The 16,828-nt window shown below is 36.3% G+C and overlaps 1 protein-coding gene across 1 annotated transcript in view; it reads left to right on the top strand.

Annotated features, from left to right (window-relative positions):
• LOC144210964 (protein turtle homolog B-like) overlaps nt 1-4,144 on the top strand; it is a 28,058-nt gene extending 23,914 nt beyond the window's left edge. The window contains exons 19-21 of the mRNA XM_077737936.1: nt 115-2,145; nt 2,298-2,371; nt 2,807-4,144. Of these exons, the coding sequence (XP_077594062.1) occupies nt 115-2,145; nt 2,298-2,371; nt 2,807-2,979 (2,278 nt within the window). The 3' untranslated portion in view covers nt 2,980-4,144. The remainder of the gene's footprint in view (nt 1-114; nt 2,146-2,297; nt 2,372-2,806) is intronic.
• Nucleotides 4,145-16,828: the final 12,684 nt, after the last annotated feature.

Below are 16,828 nucleotides of genomic sequence, written 5' to 3'. Positions count from 1 at the left end.
ACATAAACCTGTTCAATTCCTTCCCTCCCACCCCGTTCTCTTTGCATCTGACACCCTATTTTTTTAAATCCTCCCTTTTTCCTCCCCAATCATCATTCTTGTTCTCTCTCACAGAAAAAAATGCGACTCTGCCAGTCCAGACGGTACGTTGAAGAAAAGCCTACTTCCAGCCAGCACTACTTCCTCTACCATCTCCTCCTCCTCCTCTTCCTCCTCCTCAAAGACAGATTGTTCCTCCTTCAACAGTGAGAATAAACATCACAAGCAGCAGCAACAGCAGCAGCTCCTCTCCGACTACAGAAGAAGCTTGAATCAATTCCAGTGTCTAAATTCACGGCCTATTTCTTCTTCTTCTTCCCTGGAACTGATCAGCAGAGGTCCAGATGGACGCTTTGTAATAGCGCCATATGACACAGTAAAGCCTCCAAGGAATGAAAATACAATCTACAACCATCTTTTTAAAATCCCAAATTCAGGTTCGTTATGCTCTCAACCCCAAGACACCAAAAACCCACCATTTGTTCTTTCTGTGGAGCTTCCCCCATGCAAACAACCCGAATATAATACATCCAATCAAAACCTTAATAATAACCAACAGCTACACGGAGTAATAACCGATCACAACAAAACTCATAACGTTATTCCAGACTTTTCTAACAAGGATTCATCTCCAACCTTCCCAGTGTTGCCCCACTTACGATCCAACCTCAGCCAGCCTTCTACAACGGCCAGTTCTCTGGTTCTCCAAATGGAACACGAGAGAGAAAGAGGGAATCTAACTCACTGCTTGAAGTTGGCTAAGGAAAGAGAAGAGCTGGCAAGGGAACTCCAACGATATAGCGTCTACAGATGCGCCACGGGAGAACGAAAACGAACCGGGAAGCAAAAATCTGACAAAAAAGACGAATCTGAACTCAGTCAGGAGTATCGAAGCCAAACCTTACCGTGTAGATACAAAGAGAACTCCAGGGAGAGCTTTGATCAGCTTTTCCCAAGGACTTTCTCATCATCAGTCCATTGGAATCATTTTTCCACCGACACTTCTTTTCAGCCAAATCCGGGTCACCGTCGTCCTACTCTCTCCTCAACGACAGAGATCCCCCTCCAATCTGAGGGAGAAGACTATTGTTCAGACGACAGATTAACGCCTCTCCATCTCTCCCCGACAAAGAAAGACGAAACGGTACAGGAAACACCACGGGGCTATCACCACCACCACCACGTACAGCAATCCGCATTCGTAAACCCTCCGTATTTTCCTTGCCAAATACGTAACGAAAGCTTTCATTTGCCGGCTTGCCAAGATACAGAGGAGGACTTCCCCGAGCTCACGGAACAAAATGTGGGTATTGAGATGAGTGTGGATGAGCCGGTGTTCGAATTAAGTGTCACACAACCCGCAAAAAAGCCAATACGCAAAGGATTCCGCCACAAATCGCACTACCGACAAATTAGAAGTACGAGTTTTCACCACCAGGAGAAATCCTCCAGACCAGAACTGCGTAGAGTCATGAGCCAAGGTTCAAAACTGTCCAACCCTGGTCCACATGGCCAGAATCCAAACACCAGTAGACCAAAAGACACCCATTTCTTACCCCCTGATGCCTGGATAGATTCCCTAAACCGGGAAAAGTACCCTGATGCCTCCATCTTTGACTCAGAGTCTGAAAACCACAGTTCACCATTCAAAAATGTGTCCTTTCCTTCCTCTGATAACCCAACGAGCTTCCGCCATGTTGTACAGCCTCCCAATGACGATCCACCAAGAGCTAACGACGACTTTAACCAAAACAACTCAACTTTTGTCCCTCCCCGTGCTCCCAAATGGCCAAATGAACACCGTTTGGCCACCATCAGAACTCCCTTAAACAGTTTGGGCTCAACTTCAGACTCTTCCAGATACGTAGAACCTCGTAACAGTCATCAAAACCATAACGAAGCGGAATCCTTCGAGGAAGTGGCAGACAGTGGAGGCAGCTACAGTAGTTTTGCTAGCAGTGGCCGAGGAAGCATGGAACCCGCAAATAGACGCTTGTCTATATGTCATTTGCCTACAAACATGGCCGCCACACCTGAAGGGGTACGGGAGGACGGCCAGGAGAGCGTCATTGATACGTACCATCAACAGATTAAAAAATGTCAAAGGTAAGAACGAATAGATGAAGTAAAAGTAGTTTTCTTATCTGGCAAAGTGTTTTGGAAATGTTACACAGCTTAATTGTCTTTAAGGTATTTAGTATTTTATTATTTGTGTAGTAAACTGAATTTTTAGGTTGAATATGTTTTTCTTTCTCCAGAAGAACACCCTCTATAGATGAGAACTATGAGTGGGATGAGGTGGATGTCTTCTCACAGCAAGGAGATGATCCTGGTGAGGACATTTTCACTTTGTATTGTTTCAGTTATTATTGATTTAAATCCAATAAAGTTCACTTAAACTAGAATCACTTTTCATGCCATAGCCAAAAGTACAATAGGGGTTCTGCACCTTGATTCATTGATAGTAAACGTACATTTTCCAAGTATTTTTTAGTTTCAATGTTTTTTTTTTAAACTATTATCAACATCAACGCCATACATCACAAGCCAATTGAATGAAGTACACATTTATGACATTTAAATGGAGTAACATGATGATTTTAACCAGGTTTAGTCATGTTTATGGTTCACTGTTTTAATTCCAATGCCCGCATCTACTTGTACATCTTTTACTTCAAAAAGGTGAAGTTTTTGAAGACGTTTTAGAGTATGGTAAGTCAAAATCCTAAAGGAAAAATATGATAACTGAAGTGTTTTCTCCCCACAGGCCTTCTTCCCCCTTCATTGAACCGACAGACTGCCGCGCTACTTTGTAGTCCTCTCAGCGGGAACTTTTCAAGCAAGGAACTGACCAAGAAGCTCAGCCCAAGTTGTATCCTTCAGAAACATCCAATCAGAGGCCAGGAATTGCCCCAACCTGACAAAGCTGTGCTTTTCTGAAATCATTAAGAGCAAGAATATTTTACAGCCATGGATGACAAGTGAGTGTTTAATCTTTTTTTTTTTTATTGTTTGGGACCAAGTACTACTGAGAATTTTTTGTCAAAACAAAAAATCAGACGTAATATGACTGTTTTTGGTAGTTTTTTGTTGAAAGTGTGGATTTTTCAATGTTTGGAATTGTTTTTGTCAAAACGGTTTACTAAACAATGCACTTGAAATCTGCTTACCCCAAAAAAATAATCTAGCAGTTTTGTTATTGTTCAATATTTTTTTTCTTAATTTTTCTAGTTGCCGTGCAAAAATAAGAATAAAATATGAAGGAAAAAAATGCCATAAAGTTGAATTCTATGTTCAGACTAAAAGCAGCTCTAAAACCAATGACGCAATTATTGAATAGTTATTAAGGCCAGAAAATGTAGTCATTAATAATCATTAATTCATAATTATTTCACTGAAATTATTAATGTAGATTTTTTTTCATTTTCCTGACAATCTGGAGTATTTTTTAGGACTAATATCATTTAAAAATGTTAGTTTTTCTAAGTCACTTATGTTTTTTAGTTGAATATTAGCCCAAAAAATGTGAAATCATGTCATAATTATGTCTCTAAATAATCAGCAATTCAATATTTTCAACCTTTAATAGCACTTAAGCAACCATTGGCTGTGACCAACTCATTTCTTTTGTCTAGCCAGGCAGACTTTTGTTTCCCAAAGCTGAGATTTCACAATGGGATGCCGTGCAAAAAGCTCGATTTCCACACCAAAAATGACAAATGGAATTTTAATTTTTGACCCCCCATTTTGGCATCTTGCAAGTCCAAGTCGTCAATAGCCATCATTCCCAGTCGGGGAGCTTTTATATTTTCCTTTCTTTCTCTTATTTTCAACCTCTATACAGTTTTTTTTCCAACTACAGCTGCTAATGGGACTATTGTCTTGATAATATTCATACAAAAATGTCTTATCCAATCATATTCAAGCTCCTGTGATGGTTAAAATGTAGTTTTCTTTCCTCTGGAAGGAACATTGAAGGCTGAAAATGTGTTTTTTTGTAAGACTATTAATAGGGAAAACAATAAGGAATGTGTTTTGCAGTGAAATCTATAAAAAAGATCAATTTGATAGAAATTAAAATGTGGAAAATTATATCCTTAGGCTATTTATGTCTACATAATAGTGTGGGCTGTTTCCCTCTCCTATGGGGATGTTGATTTTTACAAAGTAATTAGTTAAGTACTTCCAATGCCTTCAATATATACCGTTTTTTTTTATTTAATGGTGACTTTAGAGCTAAAAAGTTTTTGTTTGCTAAAATCCCGAAAAGATTAAATGCACGCTGGGTGCCAAAATAAAAGAAACACAAAGAATTTTCCATCCCAGAAAAAGCCTTGTGCAAGCCAACTTTAGCCAAGGCTAACAGTAATTTTGTTAACTTTACATTATTGTTAATTAAAGTGGAAAAAAATACTTGAACTTGATCCATACAAAGACTTCACATTTCTCTGTCCTTTTCAATTTTTTATTCTTTTTTTTAAAAAGGTATTTGTAGGATGGAGACCACATTTATACAAGAAGTAGATTTTTTTTATCTGTTAAAATGAAAGTTGGTCCTTTTTTGGGGGCTTGTCCGCTATAAAAAATAACAAATTTTATTTTAAAAAGAAAATTGCAAAATTGAATATAAATAAATAGTCGTGAGTGAAAAGAAACAATATAAATGACAGTTATAGATGTTAAAAAGTGGATTTTTTTAAGTTGGCTGTTGTCTGGGCCAGTTTTGATTCCACAAATTTTAAATTGATGACTTTTGGCGCAACTTTTTATAGTGTTCATGTCAACAATGCATTATGTATAGGCGTGTAAACAATAGGCTGGTGTAAAACAAATTAGCTGAAGGAACCACTACAAGGGTCAATAATGTTAATTGTGCTGGAACTAAAGAGTGAGAATAATCTTTAAATTAAATCTACCTTACAGCCAAAGCAATTGGCACAACGGACTTGGGCTGTTTGTCATTTTGTGTCGCAAGTGGATTCACGCGAAAAAAAAATCAATGTGGCTGTAGATCTTTGTTAAAGCCTCTTTAAGCCAGACACAAAAACCACGTTTGTTAGACAGCCCAAACTTAAATCCTACCCAAAAATGTCTCCAAGACATATTTTGCATGGTGAAGTCTTCAAATTGTACAATATTAACTCTGTTATTATTAGTTATTAAAGATTCTGTCAAATTAGAGTGACCGGACGTTTGGTCGCCCGGATGTTTGGTCGCCCGGACGTTTGGTCGCCCTGGACGTTTGGTCGCCCTGGACGTTTGGTCGCCCGGACGTTTGGTCGCCCGGACGTTTGGTCGCCCGGATTTTTGGTCCCTTTTGGTCGCTGGTCTTTTGGCGACCGGTCTTTTGGTGACCGGTCTTTTTGTCCCTTTTGGTCGCCAGTCTTATGGTGACAGAGTCTTCTGTTGAAAGCAGCTCTCAAAATTATATTTATGACAGAGAGTTTAATATTTAAGAGAGAGTTTAATATCTAAGTACTAGACGGTTACTAAGTACTATTGCGGCCGTTTTTGGTGAATTTTTTTTACCTGATTTCTGTCTGAAAGGTGCATTAAGCATCCAATAGGTTTGATGGTGTACTGGATTTATCCAAGTTAACTTTTAATATAAAGCCACAAGTCTTTTTGTACTTTAGTGAGTTCAGTCTTGTGTAGTTTTTTTTTTTTTTTTTTCGATCCCCAAGGGCTGACAGCTGCATCATTAAAATGTTTTATTTTTCCCCCCCTTTTTTGTCTTATACATTTCGATAGGAGCGTGTTTTTGTATTCGGGCGACGTGATTTTTGAAAAAAAAAAATAAAAGTCTCGCTCCTACTTGTGACGGGATCAAATAGAATTCCAAAAGCAACTTTCCTTATTACCAACTTTAAATGGAGGGGAAAACATATTGTTTTTCTTCCATCTTTAGTCTCACCTCAGGTTGTATATTGATATATCTTCAAAGTACTTCTAATCTTTGACATTACTGACAACCATTTGCATTAATATGGACTTGCAATATAACTCTGCATATGTTATATATCTCTCCCTTTTTATAGCCTTGTTTTCCTTTATATCATTTTAATGCGTAAATGAGGCCATTAAAACAGAATACGCTCTCAGATCTTTGAGAGAATAAATGTTTTTTACCGTTCCAAGAAACTTATAAATATTTAATTTATTAATACAGCTCCCGGGCAACAGCATACAATGAAAGTTTTTTTTTTCTTTTAATCCTTTTTAGGATCTTAACTACTCTCATTTCATTTGTCTATAAGAACATTGTCATGAAAAGCACTCTAGGCAATTTAGACTTTAAAACACTATAACATGGATCTTTCTTCATGGTCTAAAATCTTTATTTTTATTGAAGTATCGACTTTTTGGCATGAATTACATAAATGAAACACATTGTTCTGGCACATTTTGTTAAAAAAAAGTATCCAGCTAATGTTTTTTTACGATTTTCAACCCGTTCAGGGTCGGACTGAAGGCTACCCGAGCATATTTGAGCCGATATTATATTAATATTGATATCTGGATTTAATATTTTCCTATCTCGTGATACTTTAGCAATAAATCATCACGTCATTAGTCAATGTAAGTTCGCAAAGGGGTGAAGAAGTCCATCACTTTATCTGGTCAAACATCGAACTGATCTGTATCTGTACTCAAAGTGGGTGGGGTTAAATCCAGAAATGGGCGTGGCTATTTGATTCGTGTTATGCTTAAATTTTGAAAATGTGAAATATAACATGTTTTATGACTTATAACTAACGTTGCAGCATAAGTTAAATGGATACTGTACTTTTTTAATGAATTTATAGCGTCCCTATAGCCCGTAAAATTGTTGGCCAAAACCGTAAAATGATCATATCTTCTTGCATTTCATTATGGAAATGACAAAGATAATCAAAATGGGTTTTTGCCAGAAGTAAACTCTGAAGAGGCCTGAGACAATAAAACCAAATGATAGCCTCGAGTGCTTTGACTTGACACAAGGTTTTTATAATATTTCGGTTAATTATAGAATGCAAAATGAGATGTTTTTGTTTTATTGTTGTCTTGCTCGTAACTAATGAAATTGTATGTTTTCTCACATGCTATTTGACTGTCACAGCTTCGATTTGCCAGCAAATGGCAACTATTATAATCAATGTGTGTGCTTATGTGCAATGTGTACTGACTCTGGATTTTTTTTCTTAAAAAACAGTGCCATTTTTCAACAAAAAACAGCAAATAACGTCTTTCTAAATCTCCAAACAAGCCTCAACAAGATTAAGATTTATCTACGATATATTTTACAAGTACATTTTTGGTCTAGAATTTATTTCCTCAAAAAATCTCCCATTTTTAAACTTAATCTACGTTTTTTGAAGGAAAATCACTTGACAAAAACAGCAAATAACTTTAAATCTTATCTTGCTAAATCTCGAAACAAGCTTAAACGAGATACGATATATTTTACAAGTACTTTTTTGGTTAAGATGTTTTTCTCAAAAATCTGTGCCATTTGAACAAAAATCACTTGACAAAAACAGCAAATAACGTTAAATCTAGTCTTGCTAATGCTACAATATATTTTCAAGGTACTTTTTTCGTCTTGCCATTTGTTTCAACACTCAAAACTTTTCATATCTTGGTTAAGGTGAATTCTAGTACTAGTCTTTGTCTAAAAAAAAAACCCAAAAAACCCAAAACAGCATGGCAATAATCATCCCGTTGTAGAGTTTCAACGGAAAGATACTCCAAACATAAGCCAAAAAACAAACAAAGTAACGTAGAAGCTTTCAAATCTATGCTGGCGTATATTTTGCCGACATGCGAGTGTTGTTTTTGATGGCGTTTGACAGAAACAAACAAGGGATTGGATTCATTTGGAATGAGTTATGAACAACAGCATCGATTTTGCACAACAAGAGGACGACGCGACAAGAAAATGCACTCAGACTTCATGACTTTTTAAGCACATTTCAGTTCCCTGACAAAAAAAAAAAAAAAAAAATGGCCAGAGTTAATAATTCTTTTGCCAAAGTTATGTGTTGGCTCAAAGCTTGCTTTAAAAAACATGCCACTTAAGGACCATTTAGTACCTCAAAAACCTCACCTTGAAGACTTGTTTTTATTCGTTAATTTCAGCTTGAAGGCCTGCCAAGTCGACAATGTTGTTGTTGTTGTTGTTTTTGTAGATACTACATTTGAAATTGTGCTACTATGATAGTTTTGAAAGTACTTTATTATGCTAACGACTGTTGTTTTAGCGAAAAGTGTCCAATGAGATTTTGGGCTAATCAGGGATGACTGGATTTTGGTAAGTACGTTTTTTAGTGCTTTTTTTGATTTATTGGTGTGTTTTCTGATCTACCGGTTTTTTTTCATTTCAGGGAAAACTCACCATTGACAAAAAAGTCCTAGATGTCAAACAAAATAAGGATTGAAGGTCTTTATATGAAAAAATGGACTTGGACTTGTTATATGACTGGCTTGGAAACGTGTCAAAAATCAAAGGTGAGTAAATAATGTTATTTCTATTACATTTGAATTAACTAGGAAAAGTATAGGCGATATTTTTATGATCTAAAAGTCATTTTCTCCGTTAAAAACTAAATTGGACCACCATTATGCAGGCTTTGTGAATTAAAATCTGAACTACAACCTTCATAAATAACACCAATTTGCGCATTAATACAAAAACCTTAGCAGGATTTTTTCCTTTAAACCCATGTACAAATGAAATGCCACAAATATGTAAATATTCATTTCACGAATGTTAGAACGATGATTCTTCTTAGAAATGAGTCAAAAGACGTCAGATAAATAGGGCTATTATACCATTTACCACTATTAGATATGTCTTTGCTTACAAGGACATGTATATTTTTTTAAGTTAGACGCACGCTACATTGATTAACTGAAGGTGGATCACAGCCTAAAGAATGGGAGACAGCAATGTAGTCCTGGAGGCCATGTCATGTGCCGCCGTCCAATGCGTCCAATGCGTCCCTGCAGGAGAGTGAAAAAGAGTATCATTCATTCCTCAGGCCACTACTAGCTTTGTTTAACAATATATGGCACGGCATGCTTCCCATACTGATACATAATTCATGGTCATTTTCAAAACTCCACGGGAAGTGCAATCGAATCCTTTCGTGATGGCGGTGAACACACCGATTCCCGAAAGAAAGTACTTTAGATTTTTTAAGGCTTTATACTGCATAGTGACTTTTGTTGGGAGGAAAGTAAATCAATATTACAAATTTATTCATTCGTTTTTTTGCACCGTTTATCCTCATGAGGGTTAAGTATCCTAGCTGACTTTGGGGACTAGGTTGGGAGTGTGATTGGACGTTTGGTCGCCGGACGTTTGGTCGCCGGGACGTTTGGTCGCCCGGACGTTTGGTCACCGGACGTTTGGTCGCCGATTTAAACACGTTTTTAAAATTTAACCTCAAAAATAACTTTTAAATGCCCAGTTCCGCCTCTAAGTTTAGTTAAAACAAGGCAATTAAGATAGTCCCATAAGAGTACTAATACATCCAGATAAAGGTAAACACAGCAAGGACAGGGATCGAACCCCTGAGCTCAGAACTGCGAGCCGTCATGCTGTCGCGACCCCAAGCGAGATGTGTCAGTACATAACGACAAAATGATAAACTCTTAATGTTAATATGGGTCTGACGCTATGTTAAAATGAGTTGAACGCTAGGTTAACAATAGCCGCGGACGTTATGTTGATTTTTTGGACTGTTTTTTTTTTTTTTTCAAGTTCCATTTTTCATGATTGCACATTTTAACCCCAGTTTATTATTCGTAATGATGTCGCAGGAGAAAGTCACAAATGATTTGCCTGAGCTACTTCATCATCAAATTCAATTTGCATTACCTGAAGCCCCAGAGCGCATTTCCACACTTGCGTCACTACATTATGCATCCCAATTACATTTTTTTGTGTAAAGTAAATGTGATGGCATAATGCTGTACCCCTCAGGCAAAAATGTTTTGCTTTTTCTAGAAAACAAACACAAGGATGCGTCTTCCAAAAAAAAAATAGAAAATCAAGGTCACCTTTTTTGGAATTCATAATCATTTCTTAAGTACCGGGCCGAGTTGCCATCCCCCCTTTAGTCCGGCACCCCCGTGGCCTCGACAAGAATAAGTGATGCTGAAAATGAATATAATTAACATAGCAAATAAAATAAAAAATACAATTACTTTCAAAAAAAAAAGAATTGCTTTGAGCGACTGAGTGGTTAGCAAATTGGGCTCACAGCTTGGGGGTTTGGGGTTCGATGCCAGGTCTGTCCTCACTGTGTAAAACTTACATGTTTGCATGGGTTTTCTCCGGGTACTCTGGTCACATTCCCCAAACATGGAGGCTAAACCAATTGAAGCCTGTAAATTTTGTCTAACTATAATTGGTTGTCCTTTCTGCCCTGCGATTGGCTGGCAACCAGTTCAGGGTGTTCCCTACCGGACTTTTGGTCGCCGGCCTTTTGGTCCCTTTTGGTCGCCGGTCAAATGTACTTGGATATGAAACAGTACTTTGATATTAAACAGTACTCAGATATGGTCAGAGTATTTTGCAAAGTGTTGCTGTCTATTGTTATTGTCACACAACAATCTCTAAGGTTTAGAGAGAGTATTTTGAAAACGAGGAAACATGTGTTGAGCCGCAGATCCGTGGGCGAAAATGCCAGCGGTGGCTGAGAGGATAATCATGGCCAGACTGACTGAGACTGTTGGATCTTCTTCTTATATATTATAGAATATATTGCAATGTTTTCTCTGAGATTACCGTTTCTTATCTCGCCCCCAAACGTGATATGAAAACATTTCTCAACATATGTAAATGATCAGTGAAGCATCTGTTCAACCGGAATCTGCTAAATCCAGTTCTTAACGTCGTAAATTTACTCATTTATTACATTTTGACTCGTGACCTTAGCTTTCACATTTGTATCAAATTTTTTTGCTGTTTCCGAATTCTTTTTAAACTATTTTTAGTGACTCATCAGGCGCACCACATTTAAAGGCGCAACCTCAATGAATGACACATTTTATATATTTTTTCCATATATAAAGCACACAAAAACCATATTGCATTATCTGTGTTATAGAGTACTTTCTGGGTACTGGAGTCTATCATGTAGTCATCAACAATGTCCCAATTGGGATGATATACTTTCTCCCTGGGGGACAGCAGCCATTTTGGTTCAAGTACAGCACAGTTTCAATGAGTGACTTTGCCTTAATTGCATTTCCAGTTGAAAGAAATTAGCATAATGCCAAGGGGAATTTTGGATCAACATCTTTGCTATGCCATGCGCTATTTTATTCAACATGCCACCATAACATGTCCACTTAATTAATATTAAGGATGGAAATGTATTAAAAGTGATGTTCTCGGCCTTAGTAACAATGCAATTGGGAATAAATTATAGATTCACAATGCAAATGGAAATGCGTAAAATTAATACATATGTGTAGTGGGAAGGAAAAAGCAATAATAGACATTGTTTTATTTCATAAAACTGCATTGTAGGAAGCGAGTAGATTATTGTTTTAACCCTCTGGCAGAGAATTTTAAATTCTTAGATGGTATATTTTAACTCTGTATTATTCTAACATAACCTAAAATGTTTTATTTGTGTGTTTCCCCCCTTTTTAAATCAATAATTGCATTTTTTTGTTCAAAACGCATGCAAAATCTAAAAATATTTTCTGTTTTCCACTTTAATATTGAACATAATTAAACATATATTGTGTTTTATTTTGCAATTAAAAACAATTGTTTAAAAGACGTTTTCCATTAAGAAAAACAAAACTAAAAATTTAACATTTTGGGCTTTTTGACCCAGTTTTTTTAATCCATTTTTTTTCAAAATATCTAAATATGATATCTAACATAGTCCAACCCACATGATATGAAATTGACATTAATGCAAGTTTGACAACCTTTATTTTAGAGTAATTTTTCAATTCCAACGTTAAAACGTTTTGGCAGGTATACAATTCAACAGTTCACGAACCAAAAATGAACTGCTTCTTAAACTAAAGTTGTTTGCTGTACAAGAGCAAATCCAAAGTCATTTATTTCAAGTCTGCTGCAAAGACGTGAAAAAAAGTGTCCTCTCTCATCCCCCCCCCCCCCTTCTCTGGAGATCTTCTTTGTCTTCAAATGCACGCATCGCATGCTGGCTTTCAAAGACTCACACAATCGGAAGATTCCATTAAGATTAACCTGTATAAACTTGTACGAATTGGAAAAACTGACACAAATATAATACACTAAGAAAGAAGTTCAACTTTCATCAATCTATTGAAATAAAATCCTTCATTTTGTTTTTAATTCATAAGGGTATATACACGTTTAAGGACATTGTTATTTAATGACGTTCAGCCTCATTACTTTTGGGATAATGTTTATGTTTTTGGGGTAAATTGGGCGAAAGGGACTCATTATAGCTCAAAATTGGAAGAATTAGGACATGATAGAATACAATGTCAAACACCCTGAAGTTCATTCAAGTAAAATTCAATGGAAATGTGTATTGGAGCGATTATATTTGAATATAAAGCCAGTTGGTTCCCTTATTTATGATTGGAATTCTTCATATTAAGCAAAAAAACATGTACATTGTGCCTTTTTGATGCACTAAATGCAACATTTTGTTGATGTCGTTGTATGACGCTGACAGCTTGACTTTCTGGGTACATTGCTTGCTGACGCGCTATATTTACATAGTTTATATAGTGCGCATATCATGCTTAAGGCATGAAAATACTGTTAGCAGTTAGCAATGAAGTATTAGAGCCAAATTGGGTCAAAGGAGATTGTTTTTTTACAGAAAACTACCGTATTTTCACGACTATAAAGCGCACCCTCAATTAATGACATTTTTAATTATTTTTCCATGTATAAGGCGCACCACATTATAAGGTGCACCGTCAATGAATGACACTTATTTTTTTTCCCCATATTTAAAGCACACTGGATTATAAGGCGCCATGTCCATTTTGGAGAAAATTTTAGACTTTTAAGTGCGCCTTATAGTCGTGAAAATACGGTACTTTAAAAACGTATGTGACAGGTATGCTAAAGACTGATGTCCAACTCGATATTAAATGTTACAACTGCCAATAATTTGATACAAGATTAACAGATTTGATTCAGTAATTGTATTTTTTTCCCCCATTTCTTCTCCATTTTGGTGACTTTGGTGAGAAAATTGGTTCCCCATCGATTGCTTGCACTTAATTTGCAGTACACAGAAGAAAATACAATAAAATCCTCCTTGTGGACTTCAGAAAATAAATCACAAGTAATGCATTTCTAGTTTATCTAAATTCAACCTTGGAATTTCAACATTATGGGCGTAAACCATTTCAACCAAAAAACCCTGACAGATAAATGACTTTGAATTCTATTACCAAGCCATTAAAATGTATAAAAAAAACATTTTCTATTGTCGTCCAAGGCCGAACGTTTTTGCGAATAACAGAACAAACCAACGTAAACTAAAATTAAGAATTCAAACAACTTAACTTTCTTGAAGCCCCAAGTTTAAAAAAAAAAAATCAGCTTTTAGCACACTCAAAAAAAGGCGCACGTTAAAAAAAATGCTGTACTACGTGTTTGTTTACCCTGGTGTGTTCTCAGCAGAGAAATCCTTTTAGTACAATTTCAAGTACTTTTTTTTCTCAGTCAAACACAGGAAACGGTGTCGAACAAGCTCTCTGTTTTTTGATCCAAAAATATACCAAAGCACCGTTAGCGTTTCTCTAATGGGATGCCATGGCTAAGCCAAACCATCTTTGCGATATGTTTGCAAGCCATGGGAACTCTTGACATCTGTCATGTGTCTTACATCCCAAGATAATTGTGGGCCAGTAATGGAATGGAACCACAGGAATGATGTGATAAAGAAAGATGGCTGCCAACTTGATACATTTGCTATTTGCTATTCAAAGCACAATGTTGTCCTGTCCTAGATTTGACGGAAAGTTTGGAACTCGAAAAACGAAGTACAAACAAAACCACACATCAATTTTTGTTGTTGATTTCTAACCACATACTTTAATAATGCAGACATTTTTTTTATTGAAAGGATGTTTTTTTTGGGAGGGAAACTTAACTTGTATGTTTCCTCTTGTTAAAAATGTTTTTGCGGATTTTTGGTGGCTCGGTATTTATTCTTTTACATCATTTAGGGTTTTCAAAAGTTCTTTATGATGTTTGAGGAAGATGAAACTTTTTATTAGTGGATTAGTTTGTAGTTTTGTCCTTTTTAATATCCGATTTTTGTTCCTAATTAGTATTGAGGCTCGATTAGAATATTAGTAGATGATTAAGGTAGGTTTTTACTGGTGTTAAGCTTCGAAATTTAAGTTTAAATACGATTTTAATGTCCGTATTTCGGTGTAATGTTTTAGTTTAAGTTTTTTCATCGACTTTGTTCCATTAAAAACATTATTTTTGTCCATTTACACAAAGAAAATATCAATTTTGGCCATTATTAGCGTCTGTGAAGCCTAAATTAAGAAGGCTAACTAAATAAAAATCCTTCGTTTACCTCCACAAACACACCAAAGTGAAGTATTTTCATTTATATGACGTCATATTCCCTGAAAATCTGTTCTTTACAGATACTAACACCATCAGTTCCTCCCCCAAAAAAATATATAAGCACCTAGCGAGCCGGATATGCGCTTTGCAAAGACCCAAGTTTTCCAGGAACAGAACAAAAACAATAATTCAAACCGTTTTGTCGTAGCTGCCAAACATGGAAAGCGTCTGAGCAACTTGAATGCGCAGCCGAGGTATGGCGTTGAGGATAAAAACCTGCCAAGTCAGCAGCATCCACCCTCTCTCTCTCTCATAGTACTTTTCCCTTTGGCGTGTCGTTACACTGGAGTTTAATCTACTTCATTTGTACGTTTGCTCGTGCGTTTTTTCCACATGTACACGGAAAGGATTGGAAAGTATTTCAAGTCTGGTTTTCTGTCCATCAGCAAACTTCCAGATGGAAAAGTAGCTCAAGTTTTCTGGTTGCTTGGTTTTAAATGTTAAGTGTTTTTACACTTTTTGTATTGAATTGAATACTTTTATTGTCATCAAACAAGTATAATGAGATTTAAAGCCATAGTGCGCAAATAACCAAAACAAATAGACAAATAAATAATCAATGATTAAGAAATACTGTACTTTTACAACTATAGGGCGCAACTCATTACAAGGCGCATTGTCAATGAATGACATTTAATTTTTTTTCCCATATATAAAGCTCACTGGATTATAAGGCGCACTGGGTCTATTTTAGAGAAAATTTAAGACTTTTAAGTGCGCCTTATAGTCGTAAAAATACGGTAAGTAGTCCAAGTGAGATCAGTCTGAAGTCCAGTACCAGTTTCATGGTTTTAAAGACGTTTAGTGCAGTTTTTTTTGAGCAAACACATGGATAATCAATGTATAGTAATGTCAAATGAATACTAATAAATAGATAAATAAATGGTCAACATGATAAATAAGTAGTATAAGTAGTGCTGATGTCTTGATTAGGTTCTAGGAGGTGCAGAACTCTAGTTGAGTATACATAGTAACAAACCAGTTCTTGAGTTTATTGGTCTTAGACATTTCTTTGTTCATAACAGCCACACTTTCTCCACACAGAAGATAAACACTTTAGCCTTTCTAACCCATTAACCTGTACTCTGCTTCCCATTTTCAGAACCACCTAACCCAATGAACTCATGACCCTCCAATGGCAAGAGGCCTCTATCAGCTCTGACCTTCTTGAGGGACAGAGAAGGCCCTCGATTTTCTTCTTAACCCGCGGGAACCAAAGGTAGGTCACCTAACTCGAAAGCTCCCGTTTTCGCCGTCCATCTTCCGTTGACATTTGCCTGGAATTATGAATAATGAAGCCCAGGCATGATTAGTGCAGGGAGTTTGCCGGCTACCGTTGCATTGTGGGAAAATGAAGTATTGATACAATCAGTACACCAGCAGGCGGCTATAGCCTGTGGGCCGGTACTGATATTAATCAAACATCATTCCTGGGGATATCGATATTTATACACGGGCCGGCCTTGAATTTAATACAAGTACTCTAAAAGATGGTGTGTAATATTGGAAGGTGTGTTTCACATATATACTACTCGTACTACAAAATAGTCGATGCCTAATGGCATCATTAACTGATTGTGTAAGCTTGTTTACATTATAAAAAATATTTTGAGATTGAAGTACATCGGATGTTTTTTCTGAAAGAACTGCAAAACTGAATAAAAAATAACAGATGTTTGGGGAAGAGTAAAAGTACTAAAACTATTTATCTGTCCACGGGATGTCAAATTTTATTGCTGAATAGATGTTGCCATCATTTTTGTCACTAGCATTTAATCAAATATTTACAGTTTTATTGCTTTGCATGTTACAACTCCCCCTAGTGGTAAGATATACCAGGGAGTCGCAACTACTACAGCAGAAGGATTCAGTCAATGATGAGCCAAACACACATTGCAAGTAGCCTTCAGTGATCATTTATTAACAACTACATCTATAAAAGCAACAAACTATATTATTTAGTTATTTATTTATTTTCCCCCCCAAGATGGCGCCATCCCGCGTAAGCCAGTAGCAGTAGCTCTGTCCACTCTTATTTGTTTTTGGTGTTTTACAGCCCTTCTATCTTTTTTTAAATGACATTTTAATATTTCTTAATACATTCCTTTTGACTTGACTTTGTACTTTATACTTTAATGATGAGTGATGAGTATGTTAATACTTTTTGTTTGTTTATGTTTCATG

The sequence above is a fragment of the Stigmatopora nigra genome, chromosome 17 (assembly GCF_051989575.1).
Source record: "Stigmatopora nigra isolate UIUO_SnigA chromosome 17, RoL_Snig_1.1, whole genome shotgun sequence".
Taxonomy (NCBI): domain Eukaryota; kingdom Metazoa; phylum Chordata; class Actinopteri; order Syngnathiformes; family Syngnathidae; genus Stigmatopora; species Stigmatopora nigra.
The sequence above is the reverse complement of the archived record's forward strand: the minus strand, read 5'-3'. Positions and strand labels throughout refer to the sequence as shown.